Below are 20,757 nucleotides of genomic sequence, written 5' to 3'. Positions count from 1 at the left end.
TAGCGCCCTCCTCAAGAACGCCATAGCGTGGGTAGAAACAGATGCTTGTATGAATAGTACTACGGGGTTCTCTAGTTTACATTAAGCATTGCCTGTATACTTATGATACCTCTTATACATAGTGTACAAGTTAGTCATAGTCATCTGCCCCGGCGAGCCAGCTAGCGCCCTCCTCAAGAACGCCATAGCGTGGGTAGAATCAGATGCTTATATGAATAGTACTACGGGGTTCTCTAGTTTACATTAGGCATTGCCTGTATACTTATGATACCTCTTATACATAGTATACAAGTTAGTCATAGTCATCTGCCCCGGCGAGCCAGCTAGCGTCCTCCTCAAGAATGCCATAGCGTGGGTAGAATCAGATGCTTGTATGAATAGTACCACGGAGTTCTCTAGTTTACATTAGGCATTGCCTGTATACTTATGATACCTCTTATACATAGTATACAAGCTAGTCATAGTCATCTGCCCTGGCGAGCCAGCTAGAGCCGTTAAGAACGCCATAGCGTGAGTAAAATCAATGCTTGTATGAATAGTACTACGGGGCTCTCTAGTTTACATTAGGCATTGCCTGTATATTTATGATACCTCTTATACATAGTATACAAGTTAGTCATAGTCATCTGCCCCGGTGAGCCAGCTAGCGCCCTCCTCAAGAACGCCATAGCGTGGGTAGAATCAGATGCTTGTATGAATAGTACTACGGAGTTCTCTAGATGCTGTCGAACCATTTTGCAAGGGGCCGTGCGTTCCAGCCAGGACGAGATGTCGGCTACGGTGTAGGTTGCGAGGCGGGATATGTGGGTTTTCCGCTTGCAGATGGATTGGGTTAATCTGAAATGTAAAAAAATTCAAGCAAATTTGAATTATAGGCTATGGAAATTCCTAGCATGATTTAATGATGAGTAATAAAATATTGAACTTTTGACGCCGATCCTGCAATCAATCGTGCAGAATGGAGTTAAGAACAGGGAAGGCCGACCCACAATAATACTAGAACATATTTGGAAAACAACGCTTACTTCTCAATAGAATGTGCCGCCTCAGCCAGCCTGTCTTCTGTAGCTTTGTCCAGTTCCACTTGCGAGGAAGATCGCTCGCACAGAGAAAACACGAGCGCCCTATAGCACTGCATATAGCACGGCCATCTGAAATTGTTAGCCCAATATTTTAGACAAGGGAAAAAGTAGGGAGTTTAGAGGACGAGCCTTGAAGTTATAAGTCAGCATTTTCCAAACATATGTAGGTATATGTGACCTTAACAGTATAGCTATAAGCAAAGAGAATTTGAAATAGAGGCGGATTGTCAAAGTAAATTATGTAGCCACAGTAAATTTACTGCCCTCTTTCGACAGAAGATTAAAACTGTTAGAACGCCATTTGACTTTGATCCTTATTCTTTCACTGATATGTTTTAACTTGTTCAATATTAATATTAACGCCATCTACTCGACACTAGGCCAAAGGTATGGTGCAATCTTTTCGAGCGATGGCGCCATAACCTCCAGCCTACTCTCGAGTAGATGGCGTTAATTTAAATATTAACAAATTAACACATATCAGTGAAAGAATAAGGATCAAAGTCAAATGGCGTTCTAACAGTTTTAATCTTCTGTCGGAAGATGGCAGTAAATGTACTGTGGCTACATAATTTACCATGACAGTGACTCTCTCTATTCTCTTTGCTATAAGGTCGTGTACCTACATATCATATAATGGGGTTGTGTCCTACCAATGTGGTATAAAAAGTCACCTGTCATCAAAATGCCTTCGTATGTCCGGCTGTTCGCCTCTACATGTCGAAGCCCAGAGTGCAGTGTCGGAGGCACTAGTACCGCTGTCTCTCTCCATCTAATATGACTCGTACTCTCTATCTCACCTGTCTTCCAAAATTTCCTCTCTAGACACGAGCAAACAGTTCAACACCGCAGTTGACCCGTCGTACAGCTTGAAGAACGCCGGCCAAGCCAATGTGCACCTTACACGCTTGTTGTTACAGCACATATGCAGTGTCGGAGGCACTAGTACCGCTCTTTCTCCATCTAATATGACTCGTACTCTCTCTACCTCACCTGTCTTCTAATATCTCCTCTCTAGAAACGAGCAAACAGTTCAACACCGCAGTTGACCCGTCGTACAGCTTGAAGGACGCCGTCCACGCCACTGTGCACCTTATGCGCTTATTATTACAGCCCAGAATACAGTGTCGGAGGCACTAGTACCGCTGTCTCTCTCTGTCTAATATGACCCGTACTTTCTATCTCACCTGTCTTCTAATATCTCCTCTCTAGAAACGAGCAAACAATTCAACACCGAAGTTGACCCGTCGTACAGCTTGAAGAACGCCGGCCACGCCACTGTGCACCTTATACGCTTGTTGTTACAGCACATAATGCCGTGTATCTGGTGGAGGAGCTCGAATATTGAGTCTAGGAACTTGTAGTCGAGGATTATCTGTAATTAGAAATGAGTTGTTTAAAAAAAAAGCAGAGACTGTACTTTTCTTTAGTATTGGAAAGTTCAGTTTAGTTTAAAAAACGAAGTATAGCGTAGGTACTTTCTCGATGTCTTCCAAAACTCAGTTCCTATTTTTAAATACAATTAATCAATATTATGATTTCGATAAAAGCTTTTATATAACTACATTTCTTTAATCGTCTACTTCGAAAAGATAGCTTGTTGTGTCTAGTAAATTATATATTATAAGGTTGCCTATAATAGCCAGTATATAGGTATCTACTTATCTAGATTTTTTTTTAGCCTATGTGTGTGTCCCACTGCTGTATCTATCTAGAACATACTTAAGTAAAAAATTCAAAGATACAAAGTAAGAAATATTTTTCCGTTCGAGATAAGATAAAAAAAAGATAAAGATAAAAAATAGTTTATTCAAGTAGGCATATTACAATGCGCTTATGAACGTCAAAACGAGAGAGCCGAAAGCGTTAACTTTCGGCCCACTATTACTCACCCTCCTCGCAGCCAAAACTATTTCCGCCAAAACCTCTAAATTACTCCTCAATATATCACAAACAACATCTCCCACTACCACCTCCTTTTCCTCAACCATAATCCTCTCTCCTTTCACTTCCAAACTGTACTCATAATTATCTTGAATCCAAGACATGTTTACTTACCCTTCTTGCAGCCAAGACAATTTCCGCCAAAACATCTAAATTACTCCTCAATATATCACAAACAACATCTCCCACTACCACCTCCTTTTCCTCAACCATAATCCTCTCTCCTTTCACTTCCAAACTGTACTCATAATTATCTTGAATCCAAGACATGTTTACTTACCCTTCTTGCAGCCAAGACAATTTCCGCCAAAACATCTAAATTACTCCTCAATATATCACAAACAACATCTTCCACTGGTATCTCCTTCTCAACCACAATCCTCTCTCCTTTCACTTCCAAGCCATACTCATAATTATACTGAATCCAAGATATGTTTACTTACCCTTCTTGCAGCCAAGACAATTTCCGCCAAAACATCTAAATTACTCCTCAATATATCACAAACGACATCCTCCACTACCACCTCCTTCTCAACCACAATCCTCTCTCCTTTCACTTCCAAACCATACTCATAATTATCCTGAATCCAAGCCCTTAATGTTTTACAAGTATTGTATATTTGTTTGGACAAAGCGGCGCATTTTGGACCTATTATGTTGGCTTTGAGACATTGTGTGGTCAAGTATTTTGATACTTTGTGGGAGGTTAATAATGTGTTTGCGGTGTTTTCGTCTTTTAGAGATTGTAGATCCTGCAAATAAAAGGTAGAGTTGTTAAAAACATATACCGGTTTTTGCTGTCAAGACACTTATAAAAATAGAATCGTAAGATTATTATGTTTTCGACATAGTTTGTTGCTTGTATAATCTGTCATGTTAGTACATTTATGCGTAATTATTTTTCTTTATTATATTCGTATATCTACTATGGGGCTGTCCATAAATTACGTCATCAATTTTTGACGATTTTTGACCCCCCCCCCCCCCCATATAATCATCCAAAAACATGCTTCAAATGACCCCATTTCCTCCTACTTCATGCTACCGTCATCCGATGTCCAGACCCCCCCCCCCCCTAATTTGAAATGACGTAATTTATGAATAGCCCCCATGCTGATATGCTCTATCTGCGTGACAGTGGGGTCCACCTTGAAGCTATGGTAAAAATTAGTTAATGTAGTACTTAGTTAACGTAGGGGGCGCCACTAGCACTCGCTTTTAGTTCCATCAACACGCACATCGGGCATAGAGAATAGACAAATTGATTATTTTGTAGATTTGGTTATTACTAGTTTTACAACTAATCGAAATTACCTTCAGAGCTGCCAAACTGCCCAAATCACCAACAAACTGCTTAGTAAAGCACTCAATAGACGACAACTCCAATACAAACTTCAAAGATATACTTATATTCTCTAGGCAACTATCACTAATTCTCTTCTTTTGCGTTTTATTATAAACCATAAGAAATCTCTCTTTTATGCTCCGCCATATTTTTAAAAACAAACCATCTTTGTCTTTGAAAATGTCGTGATTTTCCAGTTTCTTGATGTAACGTAGTGATACGTTTAGTAGGTGTATAGATGATTCTATGTGTGGTGCTTTGGAGTCTGGGTTTTGGATCGCTTGTATCTGAAAATGGAAAATATTACAGTTTAAAGATTTATCGATTGAATAAGATGTGTAAGGTCGTAGAAAAAATCTTGCTCGAAGAAGATGGCGCCACATGTTTAGGGGTAACTGAATTTTCAAACGTCAACTTTTAATAACCTAAGTTACTGCATAATGTACAGAACCGTAAGGCGACATCTACATTGGCTTTCAAATAATACACAAAACTAACAGTTTTAAATGGTCCACAGTTAGTGTCACTAGACTTATATCAACCGAGATATGGAAATATCGGGAACTCAAAAACAATACAAAAGGTAATCACGGTCCATATCCCGGTCGATATAATATAAGTCTAGTGAATACACAAAACTTCCTTTCTAATACAAATACTTCGTCTATGATCATAGTTAAAGTACTTACAGCATTTTCCATAAAGAAGTTTAATCCGGACCAAAGGAAATCCAAATTATTGCTTTCCGCAGCATCGTTTGTTTCACAATATTTCGACAATGTCAAAGAATATGCCTCCATTGCATTCAGTGCCGCCATTGCATTGTCAGAAATTACCGAGTCTTCAATGTTGCCAGTATCTTGACTAAATATACTATTCTCACTAAAATCTATCTTTTTAAACGCATCCAGCATAGTCTTGTGTATTTTTTCTTGTAATTCGGCTAATATAGATCTATAAGCGCTGGTTGTAATAGCTCGCTTCTCTTTAGCTATGATCGGTAAAAGTATACAGCTCATTTGGAATACTGGGTCGCAAAAATATTCGGTTGAGTTGTTTTTGCTTTTTTGTTTTTTGAGAAGTATTTTGACTATGCTTTTGACAATTTCACTATCAGTTTTAACTTTTTTCACTCCAGTTTCTAATGCGCTCTTGATCAGAAGCAGGTTATTTGACGTTTTTATTTTAAGTGTCATTAAATCTATTAATGTTTTGTCTTCGAAAGAAAACAGGAAATTCACTGGGAATATTTTGTACAAGTCCGGATTCTTTGGACTCAATTCGTAAATACTTTGCAAAATATGATCAATATTGCGTTTCCATTTCTTACTGACACTTTTCTTCACTGCTAACATTACAAAAATCGTGGCCAATTGATATTTTTCTTCCAAGTAGTAGATCGGCAATTGTTTCAATATTTCCAAATAACCCGCTACTTCGTTTTCTTCGGTTACAGATAATTTGTTGAAATACTCTTTCAGATCAACATCTTTTAAAAATAAAGTCAAATCAAATTCGGACTTACTCAAAGCTTTTGTCAATTCGTCTGCGTTTTCTAGACATTTACTTATATTTTTCAATGTCTCATACACCAAAGCGTTTAGCAATGGTTTATTATTTATCACGGAGCTACGTTTAAATATATCTATTTCGATATTACTTGAATATAATTTCACCAAGCATTTCGCCAGTTGTTTTGCGTGTCCTTTCTCTAAATTCGCCATCACTATTTTGTTGAAATAACTCTCGTTTTTCAAACAATCGGAACTTGTTATTTGTTTAATTAGGTGTGATTTGTATTCTATTTCCGACTCCGTTTTTATATCAGGGATTGTTTTTAGTAGCTCCGCTGCTAGGATTTTGTTGGCTACTAAGTGGTCCTGTAATTTGAAAGAATTTAGATTCAAATGGTTAGTTGAAATAACAACGTGATAATTAAGCAATGAAAGTAAATATTTTTTCCAGCTTTCAAAACGAATGTTATCTTACATAAGTAATTTATGTAAATTTAAATAACATCATTCATTTACATTTGGTTAAATCCAGGTTAAATCGTATGTTATGAATTTCTCGAAGTAACGCCATCTGGATACAACAACATGCATATTGAAGGGAACATTTTTTGTAGGTATCAACACTCTTTATTAATTTACTGCTCTCTGGAGTTTTTATGGCAGATAATATTTCTAGATAGATAAAATTGGCGAAAATCTCTTTTTTGCATTTTCACAAAAATCTAAATCCATCAATCCCAAAAAATATTTTAAAATCATATCAAGCAACCACAACTTCAACATTTATTCAGCAAATAGGCCACAAGGGCACTTTTACACGTCAACATTGAATTTACATACAAGCAAAAATAATAATAATACAATAACAATTATAAAATACAACTATCTGGAACTACCAATTCAGTAGTCTTTACAATGACAAAACCTACCATGCTAAGCAAGAAAAACTACCGTGAATCCTATTTAAAAAATAACTCACCAATAGCAACCTCGAATCATCCTCCTGCACCTTCCCAGCAAGCGTTACCCATTGTTTCGTCTTCAAACACGGCAGTATCGGGCTGAAGTCGAAAACTGTACTGGTGTTGCCAGCCTTCATGTCCATTTTAATGTTGCCATATTTTAAGTTGATCAGTTTCAGTCGGGTGAAGCTTACGCTTAACTTTAAGAAGGCATTTGCTAGATTGGGGTTCTGAAATGAGATATGATATTAATTTAACAAAAAATTTGATAAGTGTCTTCTAGATTAAAAAAATATCACATTAAAAGGGGTTAAAGAAAAGCGTGAAGCACACCATCACACCATTCAATACTATAACAGTCCTGATTCATCCTTAGAATTCATTTTTGTACATATACTTTAATTTAGGATTGGTATAGGGACAGTGTGCATTGGAGGGCCTGCCACCTCGTGACCTGAATCCCTATACTTAGGCCAGATTAGGACACTTCAATAAATCTATCTGACTTGTCTTATCTCATTAAAAATAACTATAAAAAGAAACACAACTCACATAATTGAGTTTCAGCACACACTCTCCCAACTTCTTCAAGCATTCAGTCTCGAAGTTTGCAAACGTGGTCCAGAACTCCTCGGCGATGTGTCGCGGGACCGTGTGGTCCGCCATCTTGTTATTCTCGAAGAAGCTACACAAAATGGCCGCCAGGACTTCGGTCAGAGTTATGATCGAGGGACCTTGAAGAAAAAGTTATAGTTATTTTTTGTTGATAGACAGTTTATAACACTACTAGTGTAAATGAGACAACATCCTCTAGTTTGATCCTGTCTCTCAGACTGCTTTCTTTAGTGATAAGGGTTAACCCTTTAAAAATCTGTACTTATTTTTTGAAGTACCACATACTGTAGTCCAGGGGTCACCAATTAGTTTCTTCAGGGGTCCGATTTTTTAAAATAATGTGACCATCGCGGTCCGTTTCTACTTGAGTTTATTAAATATGTGTTAAAATTATATAGGTCGGCGGTCCGCATCCGGACCGCGGTCCGCCATTTGGTGACCCCTGCTGTAGTCTCTTGAGTGCCAGGTTATTATGATAGTGGTAGTCATTATGTTAAAACCCAGTTCCGGCAAGCGGATTCTTAGCACCTAGATGCTGGGAATGTCTTGAATGGAGGAGGAACAAGGTACTTACTGACATAACCTTCTTCTAACATCATAAGGCAGTGTACTTGAAAATCTTTCTGTAAGGTCACTAGTAGTTCACTGTTTTGCCTAAACATTAACTCTGATGTCCATTTTCCATACATTTCCACACATTCTTGCGGAATGATATCATTGCTTGTGATTATCTTACTTTTGATCTTCACTGAATCATCCTCTTTTGATTTTTGTATCAATTCAAATTGCTCTGGGTTGCACGCTTCTAAAATAAGCTTTACATTTGGTAGTATTTGCGTGATGAATAAAGTTCCTCTGCTAAGTTTAAATAAGGTTTGCAGAAGGCATTTCATCATGGCTGTGTATGTTTCCATGGTGCTTGCGTTATTTTTCTTAACAGCCATAATTGGTGGAAGGATTTCATCAAGTTTTTGTTCAATTAGTATTGGGTCCAATTGCAATGCTACATTTATTATATTCATTGTAGTTTTATCAGGTTTCCCTTCTAACTTCAACAGTCCCATTATAACACTTTGGAGAAATCCGGTAAAGTTCTTTTTAATCTCAACTTTGGATATTTTCTCACCAAAAGTATCTGTCAATCTGACGCTGATATCAACTTCGTTTTGGAGTAAAATATCCAGGAATTTCAGAAAGATATTCCTTTTGATTTTGTCATCATTTTCATCAAATACAATTGAAGATAAAGTCATGTTAGGATTTAAATAATTCTGTGTCATGTTCAAAGATGACGTAGTAATTATATATAAAGCGAATATAAGCTGATGTTCCCCTTTAAAGCATGTCACGAAAACATCAACGAAATTGCATAAGAAATTGTAGTCTTTTGAAGTGCGGCCGTTCGGGAACTCGAAGAATGTATTCATTATTTTCAACACTGACTGAATATTGTCTCCTTTTTCCGCAATTAGTTCATCAATATTATCTTTTCTTACTAAAGTTTGTAAGAAGCTGATAAAGAAAGTTTTCTTATTCATTGGAAAAAGGATATTCTGACATAATTCTATAACAGAATTACGATTCTCAGTATCTAGTAAACTGAATATTGTTTCTAAGTTTTCTCCATCTAATAGTTTTATTATAAATTCAAGCTTTTTCTTTGACTCTTTATAGTGTTTTGTGAGGTGAGTTAGGATTCTTGTTGTAAGAATATTAACTTTATTTACATCTTTGTTATCAGTGTTTCTTAATGATTTCAGTAATGTAACGGATATGAGTAGGTTTTCATCTATATTTTCCGTGACTTGTTTGGCAACTTTTTCATTTTCCAAGAAGTTGAGTATTGAATGGACCTCCTCAAGTGTTAATGTACTTTTTTTAACAAAATCTGACACAATCTGTAATATAAAACATAGTGTTTAATTATTAATCTAACTACAAATAATAATGTATGTATGAATATTGGAGAAAAATTCAATCTAAATAATTATCTACTCATTTATCAATAATAGGCTATTTTTCTAACCAGTCAAATAAGTCATTAAAAATTAGGATTTGAAGTTTTAGTAAGATATATGCAATCTGTGACATTATAAATAAATCTAACTCCTACATACAAGGTGATTTGATTTATTGAGTAATCATCAAAAAACGATCGACGTCAAATGCCGTCTTTGGCGTCGTTGTCACGGTTTTGCGTTGACGTCAAATGCCGTCTGTGGCGTTCAAAAGGTTAAATAATATTTAAATAAATATTGTTCCAGAATATTATACCTGTATCAGTTTAGTTTTCAAATCGCCACTCAAATCATCTCCAACACTGATCCAGCCTAGTATATTCCTTAGCTCTCCTCCAGAGAGTCCATTCTGCTTTATTACTTGATCAAGCCATTCTGCAACAACTCTCTCCTTCGGACCAGCAGGGAAGTGTTGGGAATGGACAACATTTCTCGCCAGACACAGACGTTTTGGTAAGACTATTGTGTCGTCTTCCAAGCGCCGTTTTAGTTCTGAAAAAATAAAATGTTTGTAATATAGTATGGATATAGAGTCTACTTTCCAGTCATATCCTCATTGCTGAGGGTCGTGATTACCACAGACGCTTAGCACCACTTTCTTCCAGGCATTCCTATCCTGTGCAGTATCCTGTGCCATTTGCATGCAAGTCTGGGATTATGTACATGATGTAAATTTAAATGTAATTGTGTGATGAATAAACTATTATGTACCTATCTATCTGTTCTGAAATACATGTTATTTAATAAAACTGGGTTAATGTCTAAATATGAAGCCGTTATTAAGTCTATATTGAGTCTAAGATACAATATATCATGAAGAAATGGTTGAAACATTAGAAATTTGATGTTGCGCCGAAATAACATAAAGCGACCTATAAAGGCTGCTGCTACAATATTATATTGCTTAGATCTATAGAAAATCAAAGAAGTGATAGAAATAAATTCATAAATGGAATAATATTGGCTAAAATACAAATACATTTGGGGTTAATACAATCCCACATTGTATTTTTTATAGTCGTAAATCTATATTAAAACTTACCGTTTAAAGGATTCAGCGACATTTTTACTGTGGTTCCAGACTATATATTATAAAACATTACTTGATCTTAGTGAGATAGTGCTCAATTTACGAAAAAAATTAAATTAAAACTAAGCGAGTATGCGATTGACACACGTGCACTTGTTGTTATAAGCGTTTCGAAGTTACTTCAAGAAAGATTGGCCGGGTGTTAATATATAGTTCAACCGCATTCTCTTTCGTACCTTTTAATTTTTGGACAGTGACAATTGTTAATTGTAAATATCCGTAATTTAAATAAAGCAAAATCTTGAAATAAGGAAATGCTTTAAGTTTTTTATTCACTTAAAGTATCTTTAAAGATTTATTTTCCATTGCAAGATTAAAACGCTTTGACTGTCAAATTGACAACTCAAATGTTGCTATACTTAAAAAAACTGGCCAAGTGCGATTCGGACTCGCGCACGAAGGGTTCCGTACCATTACGCAAAAAACGGCCAAAAAAATCACGTTTGTTGTATGGGAGCCCCTTATATATTTATTATATTCTGTTTTTAGTATTTGTTGTTATAGCGGCAACAGAAATACATCATCTGTGAAAATTTGTCTCGGTTCATGAGATACAGCCTGGTGACAGTCAGATGGATACTCGGAGTAATTAACAATGGAGCCGCCATTAACAGGCGTTCCCCTCTGTCGAAAATAGGCGGCCAATGGTCAACGACATGTCAACCATATGTATGGACTGACGTTTATCTGACATGACGTACCTATACATTTGATGTGCCCCTCCCCCGCAAAAAACGGCAGACTATTTTGTACCGAAAATTTTAGACATGGCGTCTCCGTTGGTTATATCCTCTAAGGCTACCGGCAACACCGCCCTCAAGTCCATAACAAGAAAACAAAAGAGAATGAAATAAATAAAAAAACTATACCCATCCCATCCATTTTTTTGGGTGCTAGTAGACTAGTTGATAGCCCAGACTGTGCAAATGTTATTTTAAAAGTCTATGACGTTTAAATAACACTACAGTCTGGGCCATGGTATAATAATATACTCCGCCTGGTACTCCATTCCCGTCTTTTCTAGGTCACCTAACTGACACGGGCCTACGTCATCATGCGACAGCGCTATATGATAATATGCGATAGCGCTATATATAGCGGCCATGTTGTTGTGACGTAGGCCCGTGTCACTCTGGGAATGGAAGACCATGTTTTATTAGACTATGGTCTGGGCTATTAAAATTGCTGCCAACTTAGCTTGGTCTCTACTAGCGTAAGACAAAGACGGTATGATTCTCTCTATCTATGTTTGAAATGGGACAGTCCCTGGTCAAACTAATTTATACCTGGTTCGGAGTTTTAATTCTAATAAAAATGCCAATGTAACATGTAAACGTTTCATTATAGGTAATAAATGTAATAATTATAAAAAAGACATTCGAGATTAAAATGAAATGGTTACACCAATCTTAAAAGTAGTAAAACATGCAACAATTAAAAAACAAACATACCAAAAAAAATAAAAAGCCAAGCATATGTTGATGTGATAATATGCCTTAAAAATTAAGCAACACTGGTGATCAAAATATCCAGACGGGATGATCAAATCGACCGATTTAATCAGAAATGAAACTGGCGTCAATCTCCAATTTTAGATTGATGGTGATATTAGAGCCCTCAAAATTGAAAAAATGCCCCAGAACGAAAATACTGGCGTCACAAATTGGTATTCTTGCGTCCGCACGTCATTTTAACGGTAATATCGGTCATTATCGGCGAGCCAAATTAGCGTTTGCGTCCGCACGTCCTGATTCGATCGGACAATTTAAACAGATTGGCGAAAAATTTACTAGTCTGGATACGCCTTTAGTGTGGGTACTTAGTAAATTCATAACAAATTTTATGGTTATTTTTATGAAACATAGACCAGCTACATATATGTCACTAACATTTACTTGACCTCTTAGAAATAAACCATTTTTAAAATGCACACCCCTCCACGGCACATACACACATATATTTAATGTATTCTTTTACATATGCAACGCGCAAATGCGGTGCTTTTGGCTTGTGTTTAGCTGTGAACTTGAGAGCTCAGGGTGCCTAGTCAAGATGCCAATCGTGCGCTCCATATCGTACGATACAGTAATCTCTCTCTATTACTCTTCCGTATTAGTGCGACAGAGACAGTTGCATTTCGTTCGCTATAGATCGTAAACGATTGGCAACGTGGCTACGCACGCTAGGGAGAGGAGCGTAAATTCAAAATTATTTATCTCTCTCTTGTACCACTATCTTGCTTATGCTAGATTCTAAAATTATCATCTCAAAGATCTTTCTTTGAGATGATAATTTTCAACAACAAATTTTTTGACAAATGTATATTTTCAGCTGCTCTGCAATACCAAAAGTATAAAATCCTGGCTTATAATTTTCAGTTTTTTCTCACTTATTCAGTCACACTAGCCCCATCATTATATCTCCGTTCGTACATAGGAAAATACATCTGCATCAAAGTTTCATATATATCAACATCAATCGGCAGGAAAGTGCAGAAAATGATTCGGTTCATCTTCGGATTCTCTTCTAGAAACTTCCTCGCAGTTTTCAAAGCGATGTGGGCAGCTAGACGGTTAGGGAAGCCGTAGATGCCAGTTGAGATGCAGGGGAAAGCGATGGATTTAATGTCGTATTCCTTTACGTAGGATAGGCATTTCTCGTAGCAGGATAGGAGGTCTGGTGCTGAGCCGTTTTGAGGGCCCACTGTGTGGATGACATCTGTAAAATGAAAAATATTTCAACTAGAGGCCAGGTTTGGTGGATTAGGTATTTCAAGTCAGTCATTGCCATAATAACGGCTAGGCTTGTGTCGGTCATGAACTAAGAACTGTTAAGAATGAAATCCCGTCTAGGACCGAAAGGAACTAAATCTTTTTGCACGCTCTTAATCGGTCTTTAGTTCCTTTAGTTCAGTGGGATTGATGAGCGTTTGTCTTGAGTGAAACAGAAAATAGACTGAACGAAATGGTTCACAATGACGTTGGCGCGAGTGCGAACGAGATAAAAGAGTGACAAACAGTCCTAAACCTGAAAAATATAAAAAAAAAAACAAATATTTTTTATTTTATTTTATTGTGTTTAGCTTTTTGATGTTTAACCGTCATATAGTATCGTACAACTTGAATCGTAATACAGTTGCCAAAAATTTAGAAAAAAAACTAAGGTAAAATCGATTCATACATTCCCAGCTCTCAAAGACCGAATTGAACTAAAGGAACTAAAAGACCGAACTAGTTCGTTTGACCGATTGACCGAGAGCGGAGCGCTCTCTGTAGTGACCGAGCAGGCACAAGCCTAATAACGGCTGGGCTTTTGACCGCTAGCCGTCCAGTCCAGAGGACTATAAAAAGGTCTCTATTTTGGATCTTTATTTTGACGAATCGAAAAGTGCAGTAGTACCTATATCTAATAGTGTCCATCTAAGGTTTCGGTTCGGCAGGTTTCGGCAAGGCCAAAAAACTAGTATTTAATTCCAATAATGTTCGAAAAAATATATTAAAGAGTTATCCCATGCTTTCCTGCTTAGTTAACCAGCTGGGGCAACCGTTTACTCCACTTACATTTAGCTGGCAAGTTATAGCCTCCAGTGACCTTGGCCTGACCAGTAGGGCAGCCTCCCAGGGTGTTGCATTCTTGCTGTAAAATTACATTACAAATTATTATTTTTAGGGTTCCGTACCTCAAAAGGAAAAACCGAACACTTATAGGATCACTCGTGCGTCTGTCTTTACGACCCCCCCACCCTTTATCTCCGAAACTACTGGGTCTACAATTTTCAAAAAAATTCGCAAAATAGTTCTTTACCCATACATGACAGAAAAACCTATTAAAAATGTGCAGTCAAGTGTGAGTCGGACTTAATTTAAGTACTTAGTTTTTGATCCGACCCCTACAGGTTTTTTAAAGACATTCACATTCCACATAACAAAATACATTGTTCATTCGGTAATGTACGGATCCGACCCCTACAGGTTTTTTAAAGACATTCACATTCCACATAACAAAATACATTGTTCATTCGGTAATGTACGGATCCCTTGGAACGCGAGTTCGACTTGCACTCGACCGGTTTTTTTAAATAAAGTAGATTGAAAGAATAACCCTATTAAAAAGTTCAAGCGGATAGTCACGCACGCACGCACGCACGCACGCACGCACGCACGCACGCACGCACGCACGCACGCACACACACACACACACACACACACACACACACACACACACACACACACACACATGAAATTATTATACATAGAACAAAAGGATGAAATTATTCCAATACCTGTAATAGAGGTCCAGCAGCCCTATGGATAGCTCCGTCAACACCTCCACCAGCCTTTAGAAGAGAATTAGCTGCGTTCACTATAGCATCTACCTGAAAAAGATAGTTCACACATAGAGTGCCAGGATTCTGGTCGGCTGGTTCTCAGTATGTAGTCGCTTTCCTCTACAAAGCAGGAAAATGCTGGGATCAGCTACGAGCATAGCGCTATGAAAACTTTGGTAGTGAATGTGTTGAAATATCATTGGCTTGGCTATTGGGAAACCTAACTGGTGTGAAATAGCTTAAACAAGTCCTAGGGATCTAAATTTGCCAGCTAAAAAACAATCTTTGACTGTTATATTTAGAATTGAATTTTGAGTGTTATTGCTAATCCAATATGATATACAATTATTTAAATATTAGAAAAAACTAGGCCTTATCTCATTGTGATAAGTAAGTTAGGTCTCCACACGATGTTTTTTCGACGGTTTCGAGAAAATCATTGGTGAATTTTACTTGGCGGCAGATAAACCGTACGCGGTTTTCGTTCGCTGTTTCACTATGTTAAAATAGTATTTACAGGGTGACCACTCTTTACTATAACCCAAATTCCCTGACTTTTCCCGGTTTTCCAGGCGTTTTTTCAAGTTTTTCCCTGACCATAATCTTAAATGTAATAAATATAAAATATGTAATTGGAATACATTTTTGAGTTTTTGCAGAATCTGAATTAGTCCAGTCATTATATCCAAAAATCCGACCCTACCCGTGAATAATCAGTTCTTGGATTTTTTTTCGTAGGTCCCTCGGGGGGGTCACTGGGAGTGTAAATTCAAAAAGTAGACTGAATCAGGCTCCTGTGTATATTCGAAAAACGGTTTTTCTTGAATAACTCGGCCATTTTTGATTTTACAGTAAAACCGTGAGGACAAAAATTTTAGGAAATTTGATTCTCTACAAGTTTGGTCCTCACAATTTTTCTTCTAGGATCGATATTTTGGAAATTAAATTTGAAAAAAGAGACTACTTCAAAATATTTTCATCATCTACTAGATACGAGCGATAGAAATTGGGAATCTAGTGGTAAAGTGGTATTGACCACTCGATTTCAATTCTATTAGTAGAATTTAAACGCCTAGTAGTGGAGATATCATTTAACGAAATACACGAAATCGAGTGGTCGAATTTCAAAAATCGGCCCCCTGGACTTAAATTTTCTATCTTTTTGTGTGGCTCCTCCGTGTACAAAAAAAAACCGGGCAAGTGCGAGTCGGACTCGCGCACGAAGGGTTCCGTACCATAATGCAAAAAAAAAAAACGAAAAAAAAAGCAAAAAAAAAACGGTCACCCATCCAAGTACTGACCACTCCCGACGTTGCTTAACTTTGGTCAAAAATCACGTTTGTTGTATGGGAGCCCCATTTAAATCTTTATTTTATTCTGTTTTTAGTATTTGTTGTTATAGCGGCAACAGAAATACATCATCTCTCACGGTTCGTGAGATACAGCCTGGTGACAGACGGACGGACGGACGGACGGACGGACGGACGGACGGACGGACGGACGGACGGACGGACAGCGAAGTCTTAGTAATAGGGTCCCGTTTTACCCTTTGGGTACGGAACCCTAAAAATGATCCACGTGGCTCGTAATGCTCACTTTACGAGCCGCGTGGATAATTTTTTTTCAATATTTATTTTGTCTATACCGCCGTGGTAGGATATAGCGTTACCTATTATTAACCTATTTAGCGGCAAACGTACGACCCCAATTTCATAGAAAACCGCAAATCGATGTACGGGGTTAGCCGTTTGGCACACGCATACTAGAGATCAAAATAAAATTTTTGACCCGCAGTTCCTAAAAAAAAAATCTATAGGAGGGGAGTGCTGAGTCATTGTTTTTTTTTTATGAGAAAAAAAAAAATTTTTAGAAACCAATCGTGTATGGTAGGGTTAAAGAGGTATTCCCCGTTGGATATATGGATATTACGTATCATTTTATGATTAATATGCACCGTATCTGCAGTACAGTTCCATTAAGTCTCGTAGAATAGATACTGAAGTAGGACTGTATCACTAAGTATTATTGAAAAATTAAAAAAAAATACTAAATGAAATTATTTTCAAAATTGCTTTATTAGGGTTAGATATGAGGATATCACGTATCATTTGAGGTATATTGTACAAAAAAAATCAGCCATATCGTATCTGGAGAAGCCCAAACTTGGTATGTTTTGAAAATTATTTTTGTTTTAATTTAAAAAAATGGCTGAAATGTAATGATGTGGTATAGTTTTAGGATCGCCTCAAAAAGCTTTTCTGAAATAAAAAATTTCCCTCCCATACAAAAAAAACAATGACTCAGCACTCCCCTCCTACGGGAAATATTTTTAGGAACTACGGGTCAAAAATTTTGTTTTGACCTCTAGTATGCGTGTGCCAAACGGCTAATCTGTACATCGTTTGGGGTTTTTTAAAGTGAACAGGTTAGCACATTCACTGCCCCCGACGCAAATGTGCGTCCACCGTCATACAAGTTTGTTCCTAGGCCACGCCCTCTGGCAGTGAATGCGTTAGACTAATTATAGTAGATATATAATATTTGCAGATTATACATAGATTATAGATATATAATGAAGCGATGGTGGCCTAGCGGTAAGAGCGTGCGACTTTCAATCCGGAGGTCGCGGGTTCAAACCCCCGGCTCGTACCAATGAGTTTTTCGGAACTTATGTACCTACGAAATATCATTTGATATTTACCAGTTGCTTTTCGGTGAAGGAAAACATGATGAGGAAACCGGACTAATCCCATCAAGGCCTAGTTTCCCCTCTGGGTTGGAAGGTCAGATGGCAGTCGCTTTCGTAAAAACTAGTGCCTACGTCAAATCATGGGATTAGTACTCAAGCAGACCCCACGCCTATTACTTATTCTGTGCCCAGGCTCCCATGAGCCGTGGCAAAATGCCGGGATAACGCCAGGAAGAAGAAGATATAATGTTTGCAGATGGTAAAATTAATATATTTATTTTTATTTTATTATGTACATACAGAGACAATTTTTATTCCCTGACCTCCATTAAATTTCCCTGACAATTCCCTGACTTTTCCATGACTAGCGAAATTCCCTGACTTTTCCCGGTTTTCCAGAAAGTGGCCACCCTGTATTTAAGAGTTTTTTGGATAAATAATAAAAAAAAAAGAAAAAAAAACTTATAACACAGAAGGTACTCACTTCAAGTTTCGTAATATCCCCTTTGTAAATTGAGACCTTTCTGATCAATTCAGTGTTCTTCTCGTTGTCAATTTTAGCCCTCTGAAATACTTCCAAGTCTTCCAGATTATGCTTCTTGGACTCGAGACCCTTTTGCGTTCTAATACAGTCATCCCAAGGGGAAACACTCTCGAGAGTTACGTAGTCTGGCGACGCGTAAAGTTTTCTTTTTTCGTCTAACGGCATGTTTAAAATCTTGGTTTTCTCGACTTTCCACTTCGCTGGCGACGTCATGTTTTTAAAGGAAGCGGAACGGTGTTGTAGAATTTGAACGAATGGTAAAACTTTACGTGATGGGTTCGGAATCTTGGAAAATAAAGAGCGATATACCGGCGATAACATTATCCTTGACAGTAATGACAGTTAACGGGGAAAACACGTACAGGGGGCCGATTTTTGAAATTCGACCGCTCGATTTCGTGTATATCATTCAATAATATCTCCACTACTAGGCATTTAAATTCTACTAATAAAATTGAAAACGAGTGGTCAATACCACTAGATTCCCAATTTCTATCGTTCGTATTTCCAAAATTAGCATTTCGCCGTTTTCCACCGATTTTCGAGTGACGAAATCGAACGATCGTAATTCAGAAATCGGCCCCCAGATTCAAATACAACACTTAAAGAATAATAATAATAATTTTCTTTCCAACTTAAGACAAAAATTAAATAATAAATTTCCACTAAAATGATGTATTTGTGTAAAAAAAAGACATCTTTTCTCTTAAACTTACGTAATTAAACAGTGCGGAAGCGTATCAACAGCAAACAAAAGTACAGCCTGGCAAAAAAGAGTAGAAATTAAAAAGTGGCAACACTGTACTGTTGTCCCGTTCTCTTATAGTTGGTCAAGCAGATCTTGTCAGTAAAAAAAGGCGGCAAATTTGAAAAATGTAGGCGCGAAAGGGATATCGTCTCATAGAAAATTTGAATTTCGCGCCTTTTTCTACTGACAAGATTTGCTTGACCATCTATATATAAATTGATTTGAAAGGGACGACACTACAATGTTGCCACTTTTTAATTTCTAGTCTTTTTTGCCAGGCTGTATTTCTAAAGGCCGTAACACACTATCGCATCGCACCAAGGTCATTGTGCGACGCGCGGTGCGATAGTCTGTTACTACTATAATGGTGGATGGTGGTATCTGAACTTATGGAATCTTGAGGAATCATCTGCGGTGACATGACATTGACATAGTAAAATCCGGTCTTTAACAAACTTACCCTACTTTTAAATCTAAACCTTGTAGAAATTCAATTAAGTAATTACTTATTGGATTGTTTAAAACGAATTTATTTATTTAATTATAAAACTTATCACTACGAATAATTGAAGGCTTATTTAAGTAAAAAAGAAAATAATGGAGGTTTTTGGTATTGCCAGAAAATAAAAATTCCCAATCTACTTGGTGAAGATATTTTATGTCTCAATCTAATCACTCTAATCAGGGTGCCTAGCCAAGATGTCAATACGGTAATCTCCCTCTATGACTCTTCCACATTAGTGCGGCAAATGACTGCATGCGTGTGGTTGACAACACGCTACTACATCAATGGTTTAGGACTATGGTGTCCAAGTTGTCCAACCGCGGCTGCCAAGGCGCACCCCTCCCTATACCAAGGAAGTTGGAAGTGGAAGATTTTGTGATCAACTGAGATTGCTAAAAACGATAAGGTCGCGGTGTTTGGAAAGGTAGTTACATACGAGGCCCTTAAATAAAACTCTTGCTTAATGAAAAGTCTAACTAAGCTATTAATAACATTAAAAAACATTTATATTGGACATTAATAAAATTGGCTTTTAGAAAAAACAGACGTTTAAAAAAATACTACTAATACTAGGGTGAATTTCATATCAAGCTGGCAGCACTGTACTTGTCAAACAACGAGTTTTCTCCACGTAATTCTGGCGTGCGGGGCTATCAAGAAAATATTATATTTATTGAATTAACGACGTGTTTCCGGCAATGTTCGCATTTTAAAGTATTCAGGGGTGCTTGTCACAAATTTATAAGTGTGCTGTGCAGTAAATCCGCCAGGTAAACCTTATAATATCACGTTACAGTCCTTGAAGTCAGGTGTTGGTCAGTGACACCGGCCTTTGTGAGCGTCTAACAAATAACCACGTCAGGTTCTTGTGGTATTATTTCAGAATGAAGACTCTCGGGGCTCTTCTGGTGTTTTCGCTGGCGTTCGCCGGCTCTTTGGCCGTGGACAGGAACAATTTTAAGACGTGCGAGCAATCAGGTTTCTGCAAACGTTTGCGGTCTTTGAAGCCGGAGAAGTCTCAGTATTCGCTGAACTTGGACACCGTTATAGTGCACGGAAATGTGCTCACTGCGGAAGTCAATACGGTGGACACGGAAACTGAAAAGAGGATTATACTGGTATGTAATGTTTTATTCATTAGTCACGAATTATTTAAAGCACAAAATTGCGTGGTGTTTTTGACACCACTTAATAATGCTTATTCAGAAACTGTTAAAAAAAAACAATTTGTGGTATCTGGTAAAATATTTTGGACGACTGGTGCAAAAATAAAGGGTTAACTATAAGAAAGCTTGCTAAAAAATACAATGTTAGCCCTGCAGGTGTAGATAAATTAATTCATAAGTTTGGCACTACTGTTACCTTAGAACAGCG

At 37.4% G+C, this 20,757-nt stretch overlaps 3 protein-coding genes across 3 annotated transcripts in view; 1 reads left to right on the top strand and 2 right to left on the bottom strand.

Moving 5' to 3' along the window:
* Window positions 1-80: 80 nt before the first annotated feature.
* LOC134801792 (uncharacterized) lies at window positions 81-10,660 on the bottom strand. The gene is made up of 11 exons (XM_063774390.1): window positions 10,523-10,660; window positions 9,737-9,972; window positions 8,037-9,360; window positions 7,400-7,581; window positions 6,865-7,077; window positions 5,061-6,251; window positions 4,341-4,658; window positions 3,470-3,778; window positions 2,270-2,457; window positions 1,026-1,151; window positions 81-837 (listed from the first exon to the last, which is right to left on the bottom strand). The coding sequence occupies exons 1-11, from the start codon at window positions 10,542-10,544 to the stop codon at window positions 564-566; spliced, it is 4,383 nt and encodes a 1,460-aa protein (XP_063630460.1). The 5' UTR covers window positions 10,545-10,660; the 3' UTR covers window positions 81-563.
* A 1,233-nt stretch (window positions 10,661-11,893) lies between these two features.
* On the bottom strand, window positions 11,894-18,471 carry LOC134801850 (macro domain-containing protein PG1779-like). The gene is made up of 4 exons (XM_063774486.1): window positions 18,071-18,471; window positions 14,853-14,945; window positions 14,131-14,206; window positions 11,894-13,288 (listed from the first exon to the last, which is right to left on the bottom strand). The coding sequence occupies exons 1-4, from the start codon at window positions 18,449-18,451 to the stop codon at window positions 12,960-12,962; spliced, it is 879 nt and encodes a 292-aa protein (XP_063630556.1). The 5' UTR covers window positions 18,452-18,471; the 3' UTR covers window positions 11,894-12,959.
* A 1,496-nt stretch (window positions 18,472-19,967) lies between these two features.
* Window positions 19,968-20,757, top strand: part of LOC134801887 (neutral alpha-glucosidase AB) — a 34,109-nt gene continuing 33,319 nt past the window's right edge. The window contains exons 1-2 of the mRNA XM_063774540.1: window positions 19,968-20,153; window positions 20,267-20,501. Coding sequence (XP_063630610.1) covers window positions 20,268-20,501 — 234 coding nt within the window. The 5' untranslated portion in view covers window positions 19,968-20,153; window position 20,267. The remainder of the gene's footprint in view (window positions 20,154-20,266; window positions 20,502-20,757) is intronic.

This window comes from Cydia splendana, chromosome 23 (genome assembly GCF_910591565.1).
Source record: "Cydia splendana chromosome 23, ilCydSple1.2, whole genome shotgun sequence".
Lineage (NCBI taxonomy): Eukaryota > Metazoa > Arthropoda > Insecta > Lepidoptera > Tortricidae > Cydia > Cydia splendana.
This window is presented reverse-complemented; position numbering and strand designations above follow the sequence as displayed.

Coding starts and splice junctions, on each gene's coding strand:
- LOC134801792 (XM_063774390.1), bottom strand. CDS start 10,544: ATGTCGCTGAATCCTTTAAACG. Junction 6,252..6,864: donor ATGATTCGAGGTTGCTATTG/GTGAGTTATTTT, acceptor TTCAAATTACAG/GACCACTTAGTAGCCAACAA. Junction 1,152..2,269: donor GAGGAGATATTAGAAGACAG/GTGAGATAGAAA, acceptor TAACAATTTCAG/ATGGCCGTGCTATATGCAGT.
- LOC134801850 (XM_063774486.1), bottom strand. CDS start 18,451: ATGTTATCGCCGGTATATCGCTCTTTATTTTCCAAGATTCCGAACCCA. Junction 14,207..14,852: donor CTGCTGGACCTCTATTACAG/GTATTGGAATAA, acceptor GTAATTTTACAG/CAAGAATGCAACACCCTGGG. Junction 13,289..14,130: donor CTATAACTTGCCAGCTAAAT/GTAAGTGGAGTA, acceptor TTCATTTTACAG/ATGTCATCCACACAGTGGGC.